This window comes from Dromaius novaehollandiae, chromosome W, assembly GCF_036370855.1.
Source record: "Dromaius novaehollandiae isolate bDroNov1 chromosome W, bDroNov1.hap1, whole genome shotgun sequence".
Lineage (NCBI taxonomy): Eukaryota > Metazoa > Chordata > Aves > Casuariiformes > Dromaiidae > Dromaius > Dromaius novaehollandiae.
Window position 1 is genome coordinate 43,719,796 of NC_088130.1, and position 23,878 is coordinate 43,743,673.

Below are 23,878 nucleotides of genomic sequence, written 5' to 3' on the forward strand. Positions count from 1 at the left end.
TGACTCCATGTCCACCCTAATAAATTCATTAGTGAGACAAGTTGTACAAATGTTGTCTCCATGTCTCTCTTCTTCGAAGCTCATTATTTCTTCTTCTTTTTCACTTAACATTTTCATGTTAGAACACATTCGGCATTTTTGTTTATTTTCAGCCACTAACAAAATGCTGGGCTGGATCTGTGAGCCTGTCCTGATAGCCAAGAACAGCACTAGTGTCCTTCCCACACATCCTTCCCACACAGGAAAATTGCCCTTTGTCCAGGTCAAATGACAGTCCAGCTGCTCCATGCTGCCAGCACTCGGCAGAGTGGATGGAAGAAAGCCAGGATGTGGCTTCTTTCACAGAACGAAAACAGAAGGAACCATCTAATATGTGCAAACATACATGCATTTCAAATTGTATTAACAAAATAATCTTCTACAAAAATAATCTTTTGGGGAACAGTGAGAAAGGGGAGAGGAAGGAGAGGAGAAGGAAGTTAGACCTTCACAAGGGCCAAAAAAAGCCAGAATGCCAGATAACTGCCTATACTCTAAGTTCCAGCTCAAATAAAACTTCTTATTTATTATGGCATAAACGAGGTTCAGCCACTTTTCTCACAGAGAGAAAGGGGCTTGTGGATTGTGCCTCAGGTCCACTGAGTTTCAGCAACGACCTATCTATGCAGAGAGCAAAGACAAGGAAGTCAGAGGTAAATAATAAAGTTGCTCCTTACCCTCATAGTCTAATCACTTAAGGGGCCTCAGATAGCATCTATGTTGCTAATGGCAAAGTTAAAAAACATAAAATGATCAAAAGTTAAGGAATTTATATTTCAGCCATTCTTTTATTTGGAAACATTGGAACAAGTTGCCCCAAGAGGCTGCAGAATCTTTGTCCTCAGAGATTTGCACGACTATTGAACAAAGCTGAAGCAACCCAGTCTCAATTCAATGTTGACCCTACCTTGAGCAGGAGGTTGGACTAGATGATCTGTTGAAGTCCCTTCCAAACTGGATGACTCTCTGATTTTTGAGAACTGCCTTTCTACAAGCTTTGATGCCTTCAATGTCACCTTTTAAAAAAAAGAATTACTAGAATTCATTAGGATACTTGCAGCTGTGCACAACTTGTACTCCCCTAACTAGCAAAAATATCACTGTAATGTGTGATGCTCCCTCACATTGTGTCACCTCTGCATCCACTTCTTCGTCACCTATGAAGTATGAACTGCCTTATTTCAGAGTAGTTACATAAAAGATATTGTTCAATCCAATTCAGTTAAAGTAGTGCAAAGTGGCATGTTGATTAAAATTATTTATTTAATATGCTGATGGATTTTGATTTTTGTTTATAAACTTATGTTAGAGTGAACCACTCAGATTAAACAGTAATGGGGATGCGTATATGTGTATATATACATATATACATACACATATAGAAATAAGTATATATAACATATATAGATGTATAATATATATATTAAGTATTTTTATGTATTATAAATAAAAATACAAAGCTAGTTTAACTAAATCAAAATTTTAAAATCTATCATTAAACCTCTATTTTTGTGTACAGAAGGCCTAGGTTTGGCTCTCTGGCATCCTAACATCTTCTTTAAATAACCTCTTTCCATATAGGAACTTCCTACATTATTTATAAGTACTAATGTATGAATCTGTAAATACTGTCAATAGTTCATAATCTACAAAGTTTCTATGAATGACAGAAAGTAACAGCCTTGCGGAGACATGGCATGCCACCAAAGTAAGCAACACACACTTTAAAAATAATCCCCATTTATTTGAGAAACAGTACATCAAAGAAATATTTGACCTATGCATTCACAGACTTCATAAATAGTTTTGATAAGCAATTAATACTGTACAACTAACCCACAACAGACATCATCCATCGGTTTCTAAGTGCTTAAGAAGAAGCTCGGTCATTGTTGCTCCCATTTTACTACTGGAACAGCTGAAACAAAGAAGTTAAATGGCTTGCTGGGGTCTCATAGGAAATCAGTGTCAGAAATGGGGGAAAAGGCCCATGACTCCTGACTCTCAAAGCCATTCTCAAGCCACAGAAGACTAAACTGTGATTAAATGTACAAATAAAAGTTGAGACCAAAATCTTACTTGCATTGTCCTTGGTTCTTTCAACTCAAATAAGAAAAAAAGACTTCTCATAGGTACAGCTGATCATTATTGTGGCAGTTTGCGAATAAATAAAATCAGATATTCCAAAGACATTTGTGAGAGGAGGCCCTCTAATAAAAGCCAGATGCTTAGAAATGGTACGGCAGCATTGAGTAAGCTAGATCCCAGGGTCCCCTGAAACCATCAAAACTGAACTTTTTGCAGAACAACGTTCCAGAGAACCCCTCCAAAATGGAAAAGGACATAGCATAGCAGTGAGAAAGCTGCAGGACTGCTTAGCTCCCAGGAGGGCTGGCAGGGGCCCCTGGAAGCACAGGCTGTTTGATATACAATTACTCTAAAGCTGAACCAGGGCTTGGTCAGGCACAGAGCAGCTTGGAATCGTGGCAGCACAAGGCTGTAGGGCTTGTAGAGAAAGCCACTTCTGTACAGGGTCTTCATTTCTGCAATATGGCTATTTTTATGATTACTTCTGGATTTAACATGTTTTACATTTCAGCATAGCACCACACTGCTAAATGCTAATTAGAAATAGCACTTGTTATCCACTGTGTGTAAATATACTGTCTTGAAAATGACTGGGATTTCACAGGAGGATATTTCTACTGAGAGACAGAAATGAAGACAGACATCTGGTGTGGACTTCTACTTTAAGGGGCTCTAGAAACCGCACTTAGGAGCATACTGCTTTGAAAGGATTTCAGTATGTAATACTGCTTCAAGCAATCACCATCAATTTCATAGGTATAGCACAGCATCTCAACACAAACTTCAAAGAGGGAAAAACTAAATGCAGAGATGAGTGGGTAAGAGAGAACAATGCTACTTGTAGTGTAGTACCTAAGGAATTTTCTTCCCTTATATCATCCAGTCATATTCACATTGCAAAGACCTTTGCTAGCTCCCACAAATGGGGAGCTTGGGACTTCAGATCTCTAAGTCAGGCCACATGGCTCATTTGTTCTCATACTTTTCTCTTTTAGTTTTGTCTGGCAGCTGGGCTCTGCCAGTTTTCCTGTGGCAGCAGATATAGAGGTCTTTCTTTGTTTCAAACCTTTAAGGAAAACAGAAGTGAAGAAAAAGGGGACCAGCAAACAGACATGTTGGAGTTTCTTAGGAAAGATGTAAATAAACTCAATGTGAAACACATTTCTGAAATATTCCGTTACAGCAGATAGTGCTAGAGCCTCCGAAAGCAAACCTTATCCTTTAAAAATCCCCTTGAAGAACAATTACATGATTATTGTAGCAAGTTAGAGAATAATTAATGAGAAAGGCATGATTTTTCATAAATAAATGACCAGGTATCTGATTCTCCAGAGCCCTGAACTTTATGCAGAATGAACATTTATGAACATTTAATTTGTTAGCATCCTGCAGTAGGTCAAGGCAGAGGAGCTTCAGCCCTGTGCTGTAACAGTACGCAGTACTGGCAGTAGGGATTACAGTGCTGCTATAGTGAGACATTCACAGAACTTCTGTGCAGAAAATAGCTATCAGAGGATAAGCGAACCCACTCTTTCTGTTGTTCTGCCAGTTTTTCTGCCAAGCATTTTATTAAGACAGGGTCTACTTTAGAGTCAAATTTATTGGCAAACCAATGCCCATAATTCATAAGCCATCTTAATTCTGCAGCCCCATAGATGCACACACTGCGAAGGTGGGTACCCGTGCATGGGGGATACAAATGGTCTTCAAGATAATTCCATTTCACCAAACGAGTTTTGCTTTGTAAATCTGTTATATCCTGTGCCGACCTTGGGATTTCCCCAGGGACCCCAGGAACACGTGCAAGAGTGGCCCAGAAATGTTCATCTGGAGAGTAAGTATCCCTTGACCAATCAAAAAAATCTTTTGCGAGAGAGCTTTCAAGAGTATATTGAATAAATGCTCGACTTAAAACAAAATAGGCACTGCCTACAAAAACCTCAATATTATGGGGTGGTGGATTCTTGGAAATGTTGGTTTTCACAGGCATCTGCATGTATTCGTAAGGCACTTTCGTAAGTTCATAGTGATAAGTAAACCGTTCTCTTTTGCTACTGCTTGGCTTTATAGTTTCCAGCATATTTCCCCCACTGAGTTTTTTCAGTTCAGCGACCAACTGGAAATTCGACCTCAAAGGGAAATCTTGGCCACACAAATTAATAACATACTTCCAGGGAACTGAAGAGTCCATCAAATCAGACAGACAATTGAAATCTGCTTGCAGCCTTGAAATATGTGCATACTCCACTGTTTCCAATTTTGATGCAATGAAAATATTGGGGAAACATTTAGCTAGATTGTTCATAGCAGATTTGAAACTTTTTGCTGCTTTTTGGTCATAATGGATGCAGTATATATTTTGACGGCCATACAGTGAATGTATAAGCCTTTCTACCATTATTGCATCTTTATGAACAACTAAAGAATAGGCTAATGGAAAATTCTCTTCCTCTGGAGAAACAGGTTTTAGGTGGTATTTCCTAAGTGTACGATACAGATGGCAATCACTTGTTATTGCTACAATGTCTTCGTCATCTAAATCAATTATATCTTTTCTTCTGATCTCTAAACTCTTACCAATTTCACCTGGATCTTGTTCATATATAGATGAACAATTAATTTCATAATGGAAGTCATTTCTGAGATTGGAATACCTGTTTCTAACATAAGAAGAAGTGCTTAAGAAGTGTTCAACCAAATAAATGCCCTTATGTGGAAAAAAGAGTCTTTCAACATGTAGGAGCTTCAGCAGTGCAAGCAGCCACCCAGTACAACACAGGATGAGAATCTTCTTTCTTGTGGGACATTTGTAGGGACACTTATGTCTCTTCATTCTGTAGGAAGACAGAGATATAATGTATTTTAAATCAGGAACAATACATCAGAGGCTATACAGCTTCTAACAAAGACATGAGCACATTGGCATGGCTGTAGCATAAACACCACCGTAGCAGGACAGGGCACTGGACGTCTGCAAATAGTTTCTTCTGTTTAAATATTCACTGTTCTCATTCATGTTAATTCAAAAACTGGCAGAGTAGTTCCTTACTCGAAATTAGCTGACTAAAAAAAAACAAGTCAGATTTGAGATAGTATCCAACAGAATAAGAGTGTTGGAATAAGACTCCTAGTGTTTATTTTCCAAACCTTTTTTTATTTCTTATGAGCCACCAACTGAGGTACAGCAAACCCCTCTCAGGAAGAAACATGACTGTTCTCTGAGTAGGAAATAGAGTTTATTCTCCTGAGTAACTCCAAGGAATCCAATGGGAGTAGCAAGGGAATCCAGAGAATGCATGCTTAATGATAGGTATTATTATTTTTAAAAATTAAGCATTAAACTGAAAGCTTTAAAAGTCAGCCACTGCATCCTCATTGTCTCTAGCACTGGGGCTGGGCCATGAACATGTCCAAGGGGAAATGAACTTCCTTCTCATCCTCTCCTACAGGGTCTGATATGTCCTAAGTCCCTGTGTCCAGACTTCTGGGCAGTGATGCTAACCTGCCCTGAAGGAGAGAGATGAAACCACAACACCTCCATCCACTGGAGGGAGTATATAACCTAAAGGCAGGAAGGATAGCAGTGAGCAATAGTACATTATCCTGCTCTCTGTGGCATGGTGCAACTCTGGGCTGTGGATTGCAAAAGCATGGATACAGACTCTTTTTATGCAATGAGGTATTTAATAATATACATCTCGGTGTAGCAACTTTCCAACTGCAATGAAAGCTGAATGCAATGATCCTGTTTCCATGCAGTTTTGCTTTTTACCAGCTGACTGCAGACAGCATTGTTGCTATCACTGAATTTAAATTAGACCAGAATTCACATCCAGGTGCAGCATTAGTTTAAAGTCTATTTTCTCTCTTAATGGAACTGCTCATGCACAACAACCTCCAATATCTTCTTTTGAAAAGCAGCTGTTTCAGTATGTTTCAGAGTGAAAGAAATACCTGCCCACTTTGCCAGCTTATGTTCAGAACTGTTATTGGCTTTGACATTTTTTAAGTGCACAATCAGCAGAAGTGTACATGTAAACTGCTGTAGATGTTATGCAATGCCACTACAGGACCAGAAAGGCTTCAATTCAGAACAGAGTATGAAGTGCAGTAACAACATAGGTATTTGCAAAGAAAAGAGAAGATAAAGGAGGATGGCACATAGTCTCAACAATAGGAGAACCCCTAACCAGTCTACAGCTTGTCTCTAGATCTGTCTACATCAATTACCTCCTGCCTCCCCCCATGTCAGAAGCAGGACAGGGGGCGCAGACAGAGCATGGTGTGCTCTGAGGTTCCTGAAGTCATGCAAATGATGATAATGCCATGGCAAAAGGGCCCCTAGTTAGTCCCAGCATTTGAGCTGGGTGGTTGGATGGATCGGCACAATCTTTCTCCTTTAATTCCTGCAAGAAGTGTAATGCAAATACCTGTAAGGCTCTGTGTCATATTCTCAGCTCTACTGACTTCAGTAGCAGCTATGCTTCCACATACAACAGCAAAATGAGCCAAATACTGGGTCTTCCCTTCCCCCTTTCCTCAGTTTTACAGATGCGTTAAGTGGGAAAAAGTGCTGGGACCAAAAGAAGTGACTCAGATGTCTGCAGATTTCACATCTACATGTAAAATCAAGTATTGAGTTGCACGCGCCACACTATCATGAGACTAACTTAGGTATCTTTAAATGTCAGGTCTTACAAGCTGTAGCTGCACGATCAGAATTCAGCCTGTAAAGACTGAACTGTTTCGTTAGTTCTCTCCCAAAAACATCTAAATACATCAGTTCTAGCCAATTACTGTCTAACATCAAGCCTTCTGTTCCTAGGCAAATTAACAAAAAAGCCAATAAGCCACACTTACCCAGCTGAAACTAATCTAAACTTCTGGAGTCTGGTACAATCTGGAGTCAGACCAGGACATGCAAGAAATCACTTTGACGGCACTGAGGATTCCATCTTACTGTTGGTGAGTAAAGGATCAATATTCATACTCCATTCATACCAATATTTGTATAACACAGCTATATCACTATCACTACAGTGGTTCAGACAGTATCAGACCATGCATGAAGGGCCTTTTGAAACTGAACCCTTAAGTCCCATCCCTTAAACACTGTAACATCTCTGCATCAGCGCAGTTTACCACTACCAACACCCCGCTGTCCCTCCTGCTCCATCCACAGACTTATCACTTTAAATTCATATTCTCTGTCATTACCTCCTAGGCACTCCACAGCCAGGACAAGCACATCGTTTTTCGTTATAAGGGCAACAAGTCTGCTCTTTAGGCACACACAGTTTGCCTCAAACGAGGATAAAGATAGTTTCTGCAAGAGACGGGGATTTCTTGAGGAATGATGTGAGACTACGGAATGAGTTTCCCAGGTTAGAAGGGTCCCCACAAATCTCATCAGTTTTTGATTCAAGTGCAAAGCTCTTGTTTCTTAACACGTGCAGCACTTAAAACAAAGCCGCACCCAGACATAGCACAGTGTTGTATACACAGTTCGCCCTGGAGAAGGGGGGAATGAATGGCATGCAACAGACGATAACAGGCTCACCTGGAATGACCCAACATGCCTGGGCAGTAGAAGAGCCTTATCTGAGGTAGCACTGCCCAGGCATCACCTCTGGTTATGCTGTTCATGAATAGTTTTTTCTCTGATGAGAGAAATTTCTCATCAGAGAAATTTTACTATATGCAGGATCAATGTTCCCTCTCTTGTGTAAGAATTTTATATTAGGAAGGGAGCATGGCATTGCCATCTTGCCTTCTTTTGTAAAACGTTTGCACTTTCACTTCTATAAGCATGTGGGAAGACTCCTGAAGAAATCAAGGGAGACTGATCACATCTTGCAGCCCTTATCATATTGCACAGCTGGAATATAAACACTCACAGTGTCTAGCCTGATCAGGGGACTTACTGAGTAGGATGCAAAGTACTGACTGATTCAGAGAAGATAAATGGGGTGTTCTTATTTATCCTTTGCATATGTAACGCAAGAGCAAACGATGTTCAAAGAAAACTGGTATGCAATAAATACAAGGGAAACACTTTCTTACACAACATGTAATTACAGCCTCTCATAAGGTATCTTAAAGACCATGACTTGGCAGGATTCAGGAAAGAATTAGGCAACCAGCTGGCTAGTGGGAATATCCAGAGTTACATTAGCCAAGACATAAATATAGACGGAAGGCTAAACTCTCTGGAATCATGACATAAGGCAATCACGAGCTGCCAGGAGTTCTGACTGGAAATTTTTACGAACAAAAACTTTTATTCTGACCATTGCTCTGTTCTCTGCATCTGCTTTATCTTTTGTTAGACCCGAATAGTGATCCCTAGTTAGACCCATGACAGAAATAACTGTATTCCACCCAGAGAATGGCTGGGTTTTCCACTGGTGTATTTCTGTCTTTTCTTTTCTCTCTCTCTTTTATTTTCCTCCCTTCAAGAAGCTGTTTTGAGCAGCTCTATACACCTTCAAACACTTCACATCATTTGGCTTTTGCAAACTGTGCAATTACAAAAAAGAAGTACAAAGTGGCAGAGGGGAAGAACATCACTCTCTCAAGAAAGAGGTCAGCCACAGCCTCCCACCTCCCGAGTGCAAGAGCTGTGCTAGTCGAAGCCAGCAGAATAAACCCTCCCAAAGGGGATCGAGTGAAGACTGAGCCTGCTGCTCTTAAATTCAAATTCTCAGGCCTTACCTCCAATGCACTCCAAGCCAGGCTCAGCTGCCTGTGTCCATTTAGGGCAGTGACACTGGGCTTGGGGAAGGACCAGAAAACACATTATACTCTTCAAGTGGGCAATGGAGCTCCACTCCATCCTACGCACGCCAATTCAGGGTGCACACCTTATCCTTTGGGAGGCCATAGAAGAACTCCAAAGCTCTCCTGTGGCTCACACAACACCCATAAAATCCTATAAAACCCATAAAACAAGAGTATAGGCTTTTTTTTCCCTTTTCCTCAAACACTAGCCAAGCAAACTGGATTCTGACTCACATTACAGCAGAGTAACTTAGGGTTCCATAGTTAAACTGATGGGAAGCCCATAAGAAAGCAGAACGGTAGCTTTCGTCTGCAGCAATTATTCGTTAGTCTCATGAACTCACATGGAGTACTAAAAGTATTGAAAGTTATGAACAGAGCTATAGCCAGCTAAGAAGCTGGGAAGCAAGGCCAAACAGAAAGCAGAAGTATGCTAAAAATGCACATAAGGACAAAAACTAGAATTAGACCTCAGTTTCAACTGACTTACAGCAACAGGGAAAGAGAGAGTTGATATGGAAATACAAAGAGATGGAATAATACATATATGTATGCGTATGCATATGTATACATATGTATATACTGGGTAGCACAGCAAAGGTTTGGGGAAATGAAGTCAAGTACAGATGGATCACCAGAGAATAAATATAGAAGACCTGTTATTTCAATATTCACTTCCTGCTGTCAGCTAGTTGTATAGGAGTTTGTCTTGCTGGTAAAAACTGTTGCTCTTGCTCACCATTTAGTGAATCTTATTCCAGCATTCTGTAAATACAAATTAACAGCTGGTGAAGCTGCAGAGTACCCAAAAGTGTCATAAACATGAAAAGCAGTATTTGCACCCATACACCATACATAGGTTACCTGCTTGGGTAAATCATATAGCACACCTGACACCAAGCTTGTGCTAGAGCACTTTTACACAGGTAAAAATAAAGAGCACTTAAAGGGTCAGAGAGGCAAATTGATGTGGTGGCTATTTCTCTAATGGTTTTTACTATATGGATTACTATAACACAGAAATGTTGAATTTCTACCGAAAGGCTGTAACCACCTGAAATGTTAACTGCCTGCAAGGTGAAACCCAAGGAAAAGCTAATTATAAGTAAATTAAAACCTGCTTTCAGGATTCTTTTGGGAGGAAAAAAAGCATTAAATCAATTATAATTCTAGCTTGACAGACTCATAGCACTTCAACACAGTACCAGATACCCACTCTGTGGACTTCTCTAAATACATCTTTGGGAGTGGCTAGTCCAGATTTGTCATGAGCAAAGACTGCTGCACATGGGATGTGTATCAGACAGGACACCTACTTAGCAGACGAAAACAACACCCACAGCACCTCACTTCACCCCGTCTCCTTCCCACCCTGATCCAGGAGCAATCCTGGCTCCAGGACTCTTCCTGGGAGTCGAGAGAGGGAAGAGACAGGAATCAGCAGTACAGCACAGCCTCAGACTATTCACTTTTTTCTGTGCCTTCCCTTCCAGCCAGGAGAACATCACCATCTCAGCCTTACCACTCCCTGACTCCTGCAAACAGAAATGCTTGAGAATTTTCACTGTCAGTAACTCAAAGAGTGCAAGAGCTCTAGGCCTTTACAGGCCTGTTTCCCATGTTGCTAGCCCCATAATGCAAGTCAAAAAAACACTCTGAAAAGGGGGTCTCCCTTCACAACTGCTGCTTACATTCAGTGAAAATGGATGAAGGCAAAGTATCCATCCCCCAAGTACAAACTGCAGCTTCTTAGCTTCTTTTATTAAAGAGTATTCTCTGCCCCTGGCTGCAAGGATTGCTGTATTGAAGGTTTCTTTATTCATAAAGCCATGCAAATGCTCAAGATTCAATCTCTGTACAGAAATGAATGAATTAATTAGGAAGAGGAGCAAATTCCATCTGTAGGCACTCGGGCTTCAGGTGGAAGAGCAAAGTGGTTGCTGGGGAGTGGTCCAGCTAAAAGCTTTCACTCACAAACCACAGGCATTAATTACAATTGTTCTGACTGATAGCAAGGCTCTATTGTACCTTTTGTGATATGGAAATTTAGATGGCTATCCCTAAAAGGGTTCAGAAAAGATCAGGTGTGCTGGTAACATCAGATGCAGTCTGAGGATCCTGAATATCTTGGCTACAGCTCCCACTCTGTAAGCTATGTGAATAATTGCGATCTTTCGTTTCACTGGCACTTCCAAAAAACCCAACCATTTTGCCTCAAGTCGATATATTTCTTTCAAACTTGAGAGAAACATTTTCTATTTTAGGATTTTTAATTTAAACAAAACTGAAAAAAGTTCTAAAGAGATCCAATTCTGAACAGGAAAAATGTCAAAGTATATCAGAAATAGCAAAAATCCATGTTTTGACTTCACAGAATCACACAGAATGGTTGCGGTTGGAAGGGACCTCTGGAGATCATCTAGTCCAACCCCAACTTGTTTTGCGGTTTAGCTTTTTTGTTTCAGCACAGATTATTGCCAAAACTATGCTGGATAAGAGCACTGGCTATTTCTTCATTTGCATTTTTCATAATAAAAAAATTGCCTGAAAAAATATTAAATCATTGTCTTATGTCAAAAATTGGTAAAGAGTAGTACTGGCAACCCGGGTCTCCAAGACAAAGTCTAGGAAGAAGTGATGATCTGCCTGCCTAAAAAGCTCTCTTGCAGTTTCAGCTGCATACTGTGTGATTTTTATCACATTCTGATCTAAACAGACTGGGTAAAGCCACTGCGCACTATTACAGAAGTAGCAATGTCATTCCAGGTCAGGTTTGTAACTCTCCCATATTACTTAATTTGTATTATTTATAGTTCTGCAACATTGAACATCTAAGATGCTGTGGAAATAATAACAGCAATCAGTGCAAGCTAGATTTAAATTAGCCTTGAATGTACTTACATGAAGTTTCACTGTTTTAATTAAACCACTGCAAAACTGGACCTTTTAAACTTGCGTTTTCTGGGTGCTGTGCAGACAAGTAAATCAGCACGGTTCACCTGCTGAACTGCACATCTGGGACAGCATACAATACCTCCCACCTAGCCCAACATCCCTTCCCTGGAGGAAAGCAGAACTCTAGAAGGCAAAAATGAGTGGGGAAAAGTCACCTTCCCCACTTTGTGCAAGCTCACAACCCTGGAAAAATAGGAGCTGCTGATGCTGCCTGTTGGAGGAGGGACAAAACAGTCAGATATTAACCTGCTGAGTCTGTACATTATATGGGATGTGGTAGTTCAAAGGCAAATTTCTGCTTTAAAGAGCCCTCCTGCAGACATGGAGCACGCAAGTTAATTTATTGGGAACCACATTTGTTACAAGGCCTACATCCACTTGTAATCCTTCAGAATAAAGCCAAGTTTAAAGTACCACTCATATTGATTACAGTGCATGAGAAACTATATACCCATGCTGTGGTGTCGTACATTATTTCCAGGGGATTGCTTGGCATTATCACACAATATCTAGGAATATTTTATGGCAGGTACCAAAAATCAATGTGAGTGAACTTAATTACCTGTAGCACTTCTGAATTGAATTACAGTTTTTGAATTGGATTTGAAAAAAAACAGCAAAGAACTCGTCCTATTTTCTGGTAATAGTACTATGTAAGTGTGACTCATCTTGACCAATGTTTGTCAGACTAAGCACCTGAGCTCCCTCCATGGTCAGTGGAAAGGTATAAGGAACCACAAAGAGCAACGAATTCCTCCCAGAGGAAGGCTGTGAGATGGACTGGGTGAGGTTTCCCCAGGAAAGTCACTGCCTCAATGACTACAGGAGCCAGGACAACAGCCTTAGACTGGATGCCCAGCTTTTGGATCAGCCCCACAAGCTCTGCCAGCTTCACTTACAGTGGCACAGCGTAGTCAAAGGATTGCCAGTCTGAAGTACGTTGGCAATTGGCAGCGCTGTAGCAGACCCTGATCTGCCTGTAACACAGCAATAATTCCTCTGCAGAGGCAGAGCAGCTCAAAAGTGACATTCAAGAGCTACAGAGAAAGGCCAGCTTGGAAACTGCTCATGTTGGGAAGAGTCTGGGACTTCTGGAGAACCGAGACTGCCAGCATCCTTCTGCTCTGACTGACAACCCACAGCTTTTCTATCAGTGAGCTTCATTTCTCTTTGAGATTGCCTTACTAGAGAGGGTTAAACAGGAATTTAAACAACCTACAGAAAGGGACAGATTTCCTCTGGCAGAGGAGAGAAACTCACAGGCTGTGGACTCGTGCTGCATCTCTGTTCGAAGGCATGTTTCCACTTTAAGATCCTAATGATTTACATATGGAGGACTCCAGTCCCTGAGAGAGCCTAACGTTTTACTGCTACTCCTCACACTATTATTTCTGTTTCCATAAATTGCATGTACACAGAGTAACAGCAAATCCCAGTTTTTATAACTCAACAATGCCAACATCGTTTTTGTACAGAAGGAGTTTGCAGCTCCCTTCGCTCTGCAGCAGTAACAAATAACTGACTTTCACCTTCCTCTTGTCCTGCACAGTGAGTCTTACCAGCAACCTACACAACCAGTCACCTCTCGTATCCCTGTATCAGCAGTACAAATCGGAAGACCATGAAAACCAATTGCCTTTCTCCCTGCAAAAAGATACCGGACCCCTCCATCACTGCAGAATCAGCCCCAGGCCCTTCAGAAGCCTCTCCTCCTATCTGGCGAATGACTCATGTATGGCTATTAGAAACAGCCTGCTTGGGAATTAACCAGTTGCCAAATAGCTATTCCTTTAAAGTAAGAGCCACATTATTCAAGGTACTTTTCTTTAATTCAAAAGTCAAAGACCTTTGGACATTACCATTTTAACTTCTACTCTTTTCGCCTTCTCCTCATCTACCAAAAGCTCCTGCAGGGCAATGACAACCAAGAAAACCAGCAAGAGTTCAGAGACTACTGCTCAAGATCATGAATATTTTTCAGGCCTAAAAAGCACCTGATTAAAAGTTTGGTTTAACCAGTCTGAGAAAGCAAACATGTCATGGCACAAAAGTTACTTGTGCACCCTTCTTCCAACTTTTCCTATGCACTGTGGATGCATTTCCAGTTTCTCTTTGTTTAAATTAGCCTGCTGTATTAGGAGCTCATCTACCACCGGTTATTTGAGGTTATACAGAATTTTGCAAATCCCCACCACTTTATTCTGTTTCCTCATTGCACCTTTTCTGTTATAGCTTGTACTGCAGTAAATACAAGTGCTTCAGTCATTAAGTTAGAAGCTGCCAGGTAGATCTATACAGCCCGCAAGCCCTCTGGATGTTCTCAGCAGGGAGGAGCTGTCACAAACCACCCTCGGTCCCTCATGGGAAGCCCAGAGTCGAAGCAGCTGAGATGAACGGGAAGCCTCCCCACTGGCAAAAGGGTGAAGAGGGTGTTTTTGTCTGCTGACACTGCAGGGTTCCCTATTCAGAACAGGCTGGCAACATACAGCCTGGGGAAAAGGGGAGGAGGTCCATGCACAGCACCGAGAGCAACGGAGTCAGCACAGGCAGAGCTATCTAAGGAAGCTCACAATGTGTCTGCCTACAATAATCAATGTATTACAACTTTCCTGAGGAACATAAAATACATATCAGTTACTATCCACCGGCCCTCTTATTCTATCCTCTGCCAGTCCTTCCTGAAGGATATTGTACTTGTTCTCTGAGTAAATACAATTTAGAGTTCAGGTTCCAACTATGTGGAGATACAGGAAAACAAAAGCCACAAACTCCCTTAAAGTGTATCCCTACCTATTTTATACTACTTTTCCACTTTGGTGACACCCATCTGAGAGGCCTGTGGCTCTCAACAGTTGCCAATGCTTTTTGGTGCCATGCCAGACAGACAGCTGGCAGGAACCAGCTCTTCGTCCACATAGCCCATGTCAGGTCAGCTTGGGAGTGGTTACACCAGAGCAGGGAGTGGCAAGGCACATTGGCTGCTCCCAAAATAAGGATTCTTGGACAATTCAAGCAATAAGTAGGCAATACTCTCTCCTCAGTGTGTCTGAAATACACAGCACTCACTGAAAATACTACTGCGGGGCAACATGATTTTGTGCTTGCCACACACTGAAAGTTAAGCGAAATGGTAAGAACTGAATGCGAGTCTGTGAAAGGAAAGAGACCCAGCAGATGCAGGGGAATCGGAGAGTGCCCACCCCATTATATTGCTTTTTTCCCCATGCAAAAGCGCTTCTTTAGATGCACTGCAGAACCAGGCTCCTCATTCATCGTTTTTGTAAAGAAAAGGGAACAGAGGCTGAGAAAAGTAAGAGCATCAGAACAGAAGTCGGGAAATGATGAAAGAGGAGAATGGAGAGAGGGATCAACAATGTGCTTTCATGTAGGCAGCATTAAAACAAAACGCAAACAGAGCAGCAAAACAGGTGCTTTGTCTGACATACATGCTACTCCTCCATCCCTCAAAGGTCTCTGAGGAAAAACCAGTGTCTACACTTTTCTTTGAAAACCAGGACATAGTGTATTTCAGTACAATCAACAGCATTACCATCTAATAGCAGGAACAAGAAGAACACTTCTCTGTCCTCTAGGCAAAAAGTCTTTGGGAAAAGACCTCCTCTCTTCTCTCTCTGCTAAAAGATCTCTCTTTGCTTAATACACTCCTGCTCCTCACAGCAATGCAAATTTGCCTGCTTCCATTAACAGCTTTGCAGAAGGAAGCAGCTAGTTCCTTCTGTTTTTCCCTCTACTCCGTACAAATCAAGTCAGTTGATAGGTCTCTGGGGGAGGTAGAAGAGACAATGCTCCCAGGAAGCTGGGAAAGGAGAAAAGTAGTGATGAGCTTTGCTAAGCAATTTTTTTTTTTTTTGGTGAACTGTCTGGCTGAGGAAAACTCTCATCTCCAGTTGATCATTTCATGCTGCTAGCTGGGAAAGTTAATTTATTCATGTATTAGTATATATTGCTGCTAGCTGGTTATTTTCATTGCAAATTTATGTATTGATAGTGATCTCAGAGCTTCTGTAGGAGTACTATTTATTGGCATTAAATCTAGATAAGTTGATTCTATCAAGTTTGTCCGTTTTTCCACCCAATTTTCAGACTTGCATTTCCCCGCACTGGGTCATGCAAGAAGACAGCAGCACAAGAGAGATGTGAACCTGGGTCTGCTGCCTCCCCAGATAATCTGGAGTTCTTTGCAAAAACTTTTGCTTGATGCTGCTCTGGTGTAGGCCTAAAAAAATCTTTAGGCAAATCCCTTGGTATGCCCCAAACTATTCTGTCCTGCCAGATGGAGGATTTGCATCCCCATTAGAGCAAAGCACTGTTTAGAAAGCCCATGGATAGTTACAGAAACTCTCAAGACTGACTGTTTAGAAGTTCAGTATTTAAGTTTTCTAGACCTGACTTTAAGAAATGGGAGTATTTACACTTTCTAAGGACTTCAGTGCACCATAAAGACTGGAGTCAGATAAAAAAAAAAAACAAAGAAACCCCCCCCCCCAGCTAAATAGAGTTTACTCTCTGCTTATTTGGGCAATATAGAGTTTTAGTGCTTCTGTCCAACCCATCTGAGAGTATAAAACAGTAACAATAATATGGTGGAGTGAGGGTTAACCTTTACCCCCAAACTACTGCATAACATAAAAATCAAGCCCAAAGGGCCAGAACCTGTATACATTGGCAAGAGGGATCACTGTAACAGAGGGTGGAAGTTTCCTGCTAGAAAGGGAGGCAGGAGAAACTGCACAGTGCTCTAGAAGAGCTGCAGTTAACAGCTCAATACCTTTCTCCATTTCTCCAAACAATTCTTTGGTAATCACTTCACATCTCTACCAAGCCCCTTGCAGAAGCTCTTCTGTGAACCCTAGCTGTAAATCACATATTTCACGTCATTTCCTCCCAAGTCAAAGTCTTCACAATTCAAGTTGTCAAATCAGTAACATCACTGAAGTGTCAGACCTACCTCCTGGACTTTGCTTTAATATCTTTCCTTTGCAAAGTTCTTTAGGAAGCTTTGCCCAAGAAGAACCACACAGGCACAACCAAGTCGGTGGTTAAACAAAGTCTGATTGCCTGCTCCATCCTGCTGGTAGCCACAGCACTCAGGTTTATCTATGTTTCAAGCGAGTACGAAGCCGTATGAACATGAGTAGCAGGGACAACATTATTGCCTGCAAAGATAGAAAAAAGAAAGCATAAAATGTTAGCTGAAAAGTAGTGACTATAGAAGATTTGTATGATAAGCCACAGAAGCCATTATTTGTATAATAAGCATATATCTTTATTATGCTTACTCACATAGTATTTCTAAGCATCAAGAAGATGGAAAAAAAACATACAAAGAATAAATCATGTCAAAGCATCCTAGTTTCCTTCTACAACAGGGTAACAGAACTTGTGGAGAGGGAAAAAAGCACCAGACGTGATGAGTCTGTGTCAAAAGTCCAACTGAAAACAAGATTTGCAGAGCATTTTCACAAGCCAGCTGGGGAAGTGTAGAGTACACTGGACCTACAAAGCTGCTAAGATGAGCTTCCATCCTGAGACACACCAACAGAAATGAGGTGACACACAGGGCCCAAGCTAGCAGGCTCAGCTGGATCCACAATGAGCCCTTGCAGGCTAGCTACAGATGGAGTGGACCTGTTCTAGCAAAGGCCAAGGGCCCTCTCTCCGCTCACTGGAGCCTTCATTCATACAGTGTGTTGGTAGTCTGAAGTCCCAGCGACATGGATTCAGCAAGAATGTGCTACCTATGATCTTCAACCAGCCACAAAGACAGGAGTGAGAGCTCATTTTCTGAGTGGGCTGGTTTCAGTCTCATGGATCCTTCAACTTCACATCTCAAAGACCTTCCTCATTCCACAGGGTAAAATAGCTTCGTTAGGGAGGCAGGACCAGAAATTTCAGCTACTGTTATTATATGTATAGTCCTGGTGATACTTTTTGAAACTTCGTTTAGATAAGATGATCTGCATTGCAAGATCAGGTATATATGATTACCTTATATGGTATATGATGTCTCATATATGGTGAGAAACATATTTTTATTGTACAGCTACACTTCATGTGTTTAATGGTTATAAAGAAATTTGAGGAACTATAAATTGCACTATCCGTATGTACCACAAACAAATATCACAGTATTTTCCCTTGAGAAGAGCACAGTAGGTGTACTTCTTAGATGCTTGTGTTTATACATTTCAAAGACCAAAAGAATTCTCCCCTTCTCCATCCAGAATTCAACCAAGGTATTTTGCATACCAACCTCATTTTCATCATCAGCCTTTCAGTTCATATGGATTTATAAATTGCACATCTCTGTACCATGGAGCTTATTATTTGTGCACCATTCTCCCATTTGGCAGAAATAGACATAGCTGACTCATAATCTCCAAAGAGAGTTTTGGGTACTGCAGATCCACACATCCTCTAATATTCAAATTCCCCTTGGAACCAGCAGTCCTGACATAGTTTGATGGACCTAGTGCAGAGAATTCACAGGGCAGGAATAGCGTCCGAATTCCTGCTTAACATCTGGCACTCCCTACATGCATCGAACACGCTGCTGCATGACAGTAGCTGACTGGGGTCAACTTTCCACCTCTGTGGTGTCATGGGGGAAGAAACAGCTGACAATTGTATCAATATTATCAACTGATAAAAATTTAGGAACATGGAAATTACAGAGATTACAGGAACTTCCTACAAGATAAAAGTTCCCAGCACATGCAAAATCAGAAAAGGTCTTCAGGTAACTGTGCTACTTCTGCAGAAGATTTGGGCTGCCAACTTTTCCCTGCCTGAAAAACAGACATACAAAAAGCCCTTCGCCAAACAATGCTGCACCACAAAAAGGCATGCAGATCAATCGTGTTCTGCATACATCAACCCAAAAGGAAAAGGTCCTTTATTAATGTCAGTGAATCCTGCCCAGGCCTGTGGGCTAACTTCCTGACATATTTGGCAAGCCGTATCACTGTTAAACAGTAAGACAGAGCACAAGGACATCCACATTTTCAATGATGATCAGAGCTGATTCATACTCCATCACCTGGGGTATGGAATGGCTACTTAATAAAATATCTATCTTTGCATGATGTGATTTGAGAACTACAGTTTCTTCAGAGTTGTCCTTATAATACTTGAAGTAGAGAGACCTGCACATAGCATTTTGTAACATTGCAAATCCCTGTGAACTGCTGTTCCTTTTTTAATTTTTCAGTGAGAGATCTGATGAGGCTTAACTTGTTGACAGAGTTATACGAAACTTATCTCCCTTGCCGGATATGGTGCCCTGCAGTTTATGTTCCAGAAATGAGCTTTTTGTGACTCTTCTGCCGCACCTCTTAGTTCCTGTCCGACTGATATTTTCTGTGAAACCTCAAATACTAAATAGTCACTGTATGACTTCTCATGCCTATCTGTAGCTGTAATAGCTAGGCACACACCAAAAACTCCTGCTAAAATCCTTTTAGCACCATCTATTAACCAGACCAAATATATTCCATCAGACAGCCTAGAGATCACGCATCAGGACAGCTCCCATTCCTTACCATCTTTCTACCTAAAGTTGCATTGTTTGTTGTGTATGTACACAAGAGTTATGTCAGTACCTTTTCAGTGTTCAATTCCTAGCTCTGAACCACATCTAACATGTTCCCAAAATCTCTGTTTTGCCTGTATCTACCCTTCCTGAAATCTTTCTGCTGAAGTCTGAAAATGCTCTGTTTCTGTTCTGCTAATTGACATACTACCACAAGGAAGAACCATTCTCATAAGTATTTTTCTTGAAATTATACTGTATGCTGTGGACACCCAATTACACCCTCAACCACAGCTGGCCAGGCTAATCAGCTGACAGACAGACACGATCTGTGTGACCAACAACCTTCAGACTCACGTTTGTTCCCAACAAAAGTTTCAACATCTTCTAGGCCTTTCTGAATCCTATACATTAGCACTCAGCAGTTTCTTTACGCCTAATGACGGCATCTGGCTTGACCCTTTGTACTTTTTGAAATTTACCTTTGGTTAACTCTTCCTGGGTCACCTGGACTACTTCTGAAGAATTTCAGAGATCTAGTCTAAGCCAATAAGCCACTTTGAAGATGATAACAGACAGTCTGGTGGCTAACTAGCATAATTTGCTCATATTAAGCCAACAAATAGCATGTGCAATGCAGGTTATCATCCAGAAAGTCCAGGAAATCATAATTCAAGTGGATTTCAGTGTCCAGTCCCCTTTCCCACATTCCTACTGTAATCTCAGCACAACAAGTGTTGTGTCAACATGAGCAATGCAAAACATAGCCAAGATTCCCTTACCACCATTACTGCTTTTCAAAAGCGATAGTTGTGGAGAACAGACAAGGCACTGTTCACTCCAAAGGCCTGCTGAAGAGGGGAAGGTATCACTGTTCACAGATGGGGAGTGGGACTGGGCGTAGGCCAGGTAGTCTCTCCCTGCCTGTGGACACACGCCCCAGCTTGCGCAGGGTACAATAACAATGCCTTTGTCACCACCTCCGCTGTTATCTGCTACCAACCACTTGCGGCCTAAACTAATGTCAAGAGCCTGACCCACACCAAAGCTGCCTCATAAATCAAGTGAAAAGGGGAATTAATATCTACAACTACATGCTGATCAGGCATGAGAACCCATGATGGGGGGCCTCCACTATTTAGTTCTCTAAATCTGAAGGGTGGAAACCTTTGTCACAAGTTTTCATTAATTTCTTTTCCCTTCCCTTTTGAAAACCCAGCCAGCGGGTTGAGCCCAGAGGAGTGTGTCAGAGTGACATAGGTCCTGACTACTGATAAGGACGTCAAGAAACCTAATCACAATAGACATGCGCCTTAGAAGCATATGTGATAATAACAACAGCTCTTTGGAGCTCCCTCTCGGCTGGTCTGGGACCCCCCCCCCCTTATTGTGTCCTGCACACTCAAGACCCCCCCGCAACGTGGAACAGGTCGTATTATCCCTGCTTGCTCTGTATGTAGTGTAGTGTGTTATTTTTTTTTACCCTGTTAAATACAGAACTTGCTATATTGTTTAAACTCTCTTGCTTAAGGATACTGGTGTACTTAATAAATATCTGAAACCTGATAACCGCCTGGCTGTTTACTCAGTGAAGCGTTATAGGAAAATATGTGTCACCCCGCTGGCCACGAGCGGTGTTCATGACAGTAGTCCTTCATAATTACCCATTTTATGAATCGTGCATCAAAAAAGCATTAGACAGTGTTGTTAACTACCTTTAAATGCCTTTACAAGTGGACAGCATATACCAACCCACCAGTCTCAGGTAGAGAAGACCAAAAGTCATAGGTGCACAAATATAGTGGCATTTCACTTTCCTTTCAACAACTGTCTTGGAAAAGCTACATGTATGAGAGGAGAGGCACATCAGATCCCACATATAGGGTACCCAAAAGCAGACGCTTGGGAAGAGGGGAAAGAACAGAAACAGCGCAAGCACATTCCAACTTTTTTTCCACATATTCTTTCAGCCTCCACTTATGGCTCAGAAGTTTACAAAGCCGCTGCATGGGGCTACATCTTTTTATTTTGGAGTGTCCAATGTATTTTTCCTCCAGGAATTTGTCCAGTTGCTTTTGAACTCACGTAAATTTTCTGACATCCAAAAGACTGCAGGGCAAAGCACTCTATGGCTGACCTGGGTATTGTGTAAAAGAACATCTTTTTTGCTTGTTTTGTATCTTCCACCTTTTAGTGTCACTTGACTGTTGTAATCTTGTTCTGAAAAACAGCAAACAACTGTTCTTGATTCACCACCTTCACTCCAGTGAGAGGTTTATCTACCACATCCCCACTCAGCCATTTCTCTTCCAGGCTACCAAATACAAAAAGGTTAGCAAAAAACAAATAAAAAAGAATTAAGCCAATTAATTCTGAGTTAAAGAAATTTATTTTAACATGCTGATTTATGGACTAGATGTTTAGAACAATTTAGGGGACATCCAAGGGAGCACATCTGCAGGTGGGGCACACTGGAATAGTTAACCTCAAAAGCCATCTCACATAAATCTTCAAGGAAAGCTCCCTTTAAAGTCTCCCTCCACAAGCTTTCCTCTGGGACCAGTCAGTCAGCTTCACCCCATAAAGAGACACAAACTGCTGCTTTCTCTATTTGAGGGAAATATGTTTTCTTTCTTAGTGTTTTGTTACTCTCATTTCCCCACAAGAAAAAATGCCCTCTTCCTGCCCTGAAGAACAGTAGGTATACTCAGCGTATTAAATGAAGCAACAGATTAACAGCGCGTTCTTTAGCAATTTCCTGAGAGATGACAAAACATCAGAAACTTCAGTCAACACCATAACAAACTCGGTTTGTTACAAAACCGCATGTTAAGTAGATATAATTGACTGCTGTTGCTCAAGAAAAGCCTCTGGCTCTCGCAGCTGCGCGCACCTCCCGCGAATCGGACGAGGCGCACTCGCAGCGCGGGTCTGGAGCCAGGGCATACACCTGCCACAGCCTGCGAAACCACCGGCCCCTTTTTTATTATTTTTCTCCCGAGCCATAAAATCCCCCTGCAATTAACTTCGGAGTCCCGCCGCGTATTCTCGGCGGAGCTCCCCGGCGGCGCCCGCCGCCCCGACCGCTCTCCCCGCGCCGCCACCCCCAGCCCCGGCGGCCGCGGGCAGCCCGCAGCCCCGCCGCGCAGCCCCGCTCCGCCGCCGCCTGCCCCCTCCCCGCCGCGCGCCCGCGGCGGCCCCCTCTTCCTCCGCGCCAAACTCCGCCGCGCTGGCCGAGCCTCCAAGTCTGCGGCAGCCGCGGGGCAGCGCGGAGGCGCCCGGCTCCGGAAGGGAGCGGCGCTGCGAGGGGGGGACGGGGAAGGGGGGACGGGGAAGGGGAGGGCGGGAGCCGCTGCCCCAGCGCGCGAAAAGTTGGGGCTGCGCGGGGCGCGCCTCGCCCCGCCCCGCCCCGCGCCGGGCTCCCCCGCGGCAGCCCCGCTCCCGCCGCGCTGCCCTGCCCTGCCCTGCCCTGCCCGCGGCGCGGCGCGCACTCACCGCAGCGGAGCGGAGCCGGGCCGGGCCGTCCCGTCCCGGGCGGCAGCTGCCGGCAGGACGCGCGCTGCCGCCGCTGCCCTGCTCGGAGTGCGGCGTGCGGATGTGGGGTGTGTGTGTGTATGTGTGAGTGTGTGTGTGCGCGCGGGTGCGCGAGCGTGTGCGGCCACACAGCGCCCCATGACGTGGTGGAAAGAGGAGGGGCCGCTGCCCGCCCGGCAACCTGGCGGGGCGGCGGCGGCGCTCCCCGGGAGCGGGGCGGCGGCAACGGGCAGCGCTGCCCGGCGGGCGCCCCGCTGCCCTCCGGCGGCCTCGCGGCCCCTCGTCCGACCGCCCGCTGCCGCCGTGCAAAGCCCAGCCGGCGGCGCGGACCTGCCTCCCCCGCTGCTGCCACCGAGCAAGCGGGGGGCAGAGGAAGCGGCGCAGGGGTAAACCGCTGCTTTGCAACAGCCGGGGCGCGGGGAAGGCGCGGCGCGGCGCGGCGCGGGGCCCCGGCTCCGGGAGCCGCCCGGGCAGGGGGGTCAAACTGGGGGGTTTTAGCCACTGGGTTGCGCCCTCGGGCCGCCGGCCCCGCTCGCCCTCCGCAGCGGTGCCGGCGCGGCTCCGAGGCCGGCGACAGAGCAGAGGCTTGTAGCCAGCCGGCCCGGGAGGGAGCCGCCGCCGCCGCTGCCGGCCCCCGGGCTGCCCCTTCCGCGGGGTCCGGCTGGGCGGCACCTGGTCGCTGCGGGAACTGGGCCGCGGCTGCGGCTGCCGCTTTATTCAACCGGTGAGCTGCGGGGTGGATTTAAAGCACTGCTCATACTGCAACAAGCCACCTTTGCACTGGAATATTCCAGTTCCCCAACTAGCTCCCGACAAAGCCCCGCGCCCGGGCGCAGCTCGAGCTGCCGGGCCCCGCGCGGAGGCACCGGCCGCCCCCGAGGGCCCGCGGCCCTGCGGCACGGCTGCGCGGGCACTTCGACCGCACCGCGC

At 43.8% G+C, this 23,878-nt stretch overlaps 1 protein-coding gene across 5 annotated transcripts; it reads right to left on the bottom strand.

Moving 5' to 3' along the window:
* Positions 1 to 1,762: 1,762 nt before the first annotated feature.
* LOC135323504 (beta-1,3-galactosyl-O-glycosyl-glycoprotein beta-1,6-N-acetylglucosaminyltransferase 4-like) lies at positions 1,763 to 23,025 on the bottom strand. 5 transcript variants are annotated; one of them, XM_064499985.1, is made up of 5 exons: positions 22,910 to 23,025; positions 21,552 to 21,634; positions 16,832 to 17,039; positions 6,988 to 7,086; positions 3,191 to 4,961 (listed from the first exon to the last, which is right to left on the bottom strand). In XM_064499985.1, the coding sequence occupies exon 5, from the start codon at positions 4,958 to 4,960 to the stop codon at positions 3,593 to 3,595; it is 1,368 nt and encodes a 455-aa protein (XP_064356055.1). In that variant the 5' UTR covers position 4,961; positions 6,988 to 7,086; positions 16,832 to 17,039; positions 21,552 to 21,634; positions 22,910 to 23,025; the 3' UTR covers positions 3,191 to 3,592. The 5 variants fall into 5 exon arrangements, with proteins under 5 accessions (XP_064356056.1, XP_064356055.1, XP_064356052.1 ...); XM_064499982.1 differs by lacking the exon at positions 6,988 to 7,086; XM_064499984.1 differs by lacking the exons at positions 6,988 to 7,086; positions 21,552 to 21,634.
* Positions 23,026 to 23,878: the final 853 nt, after the last annotated feature.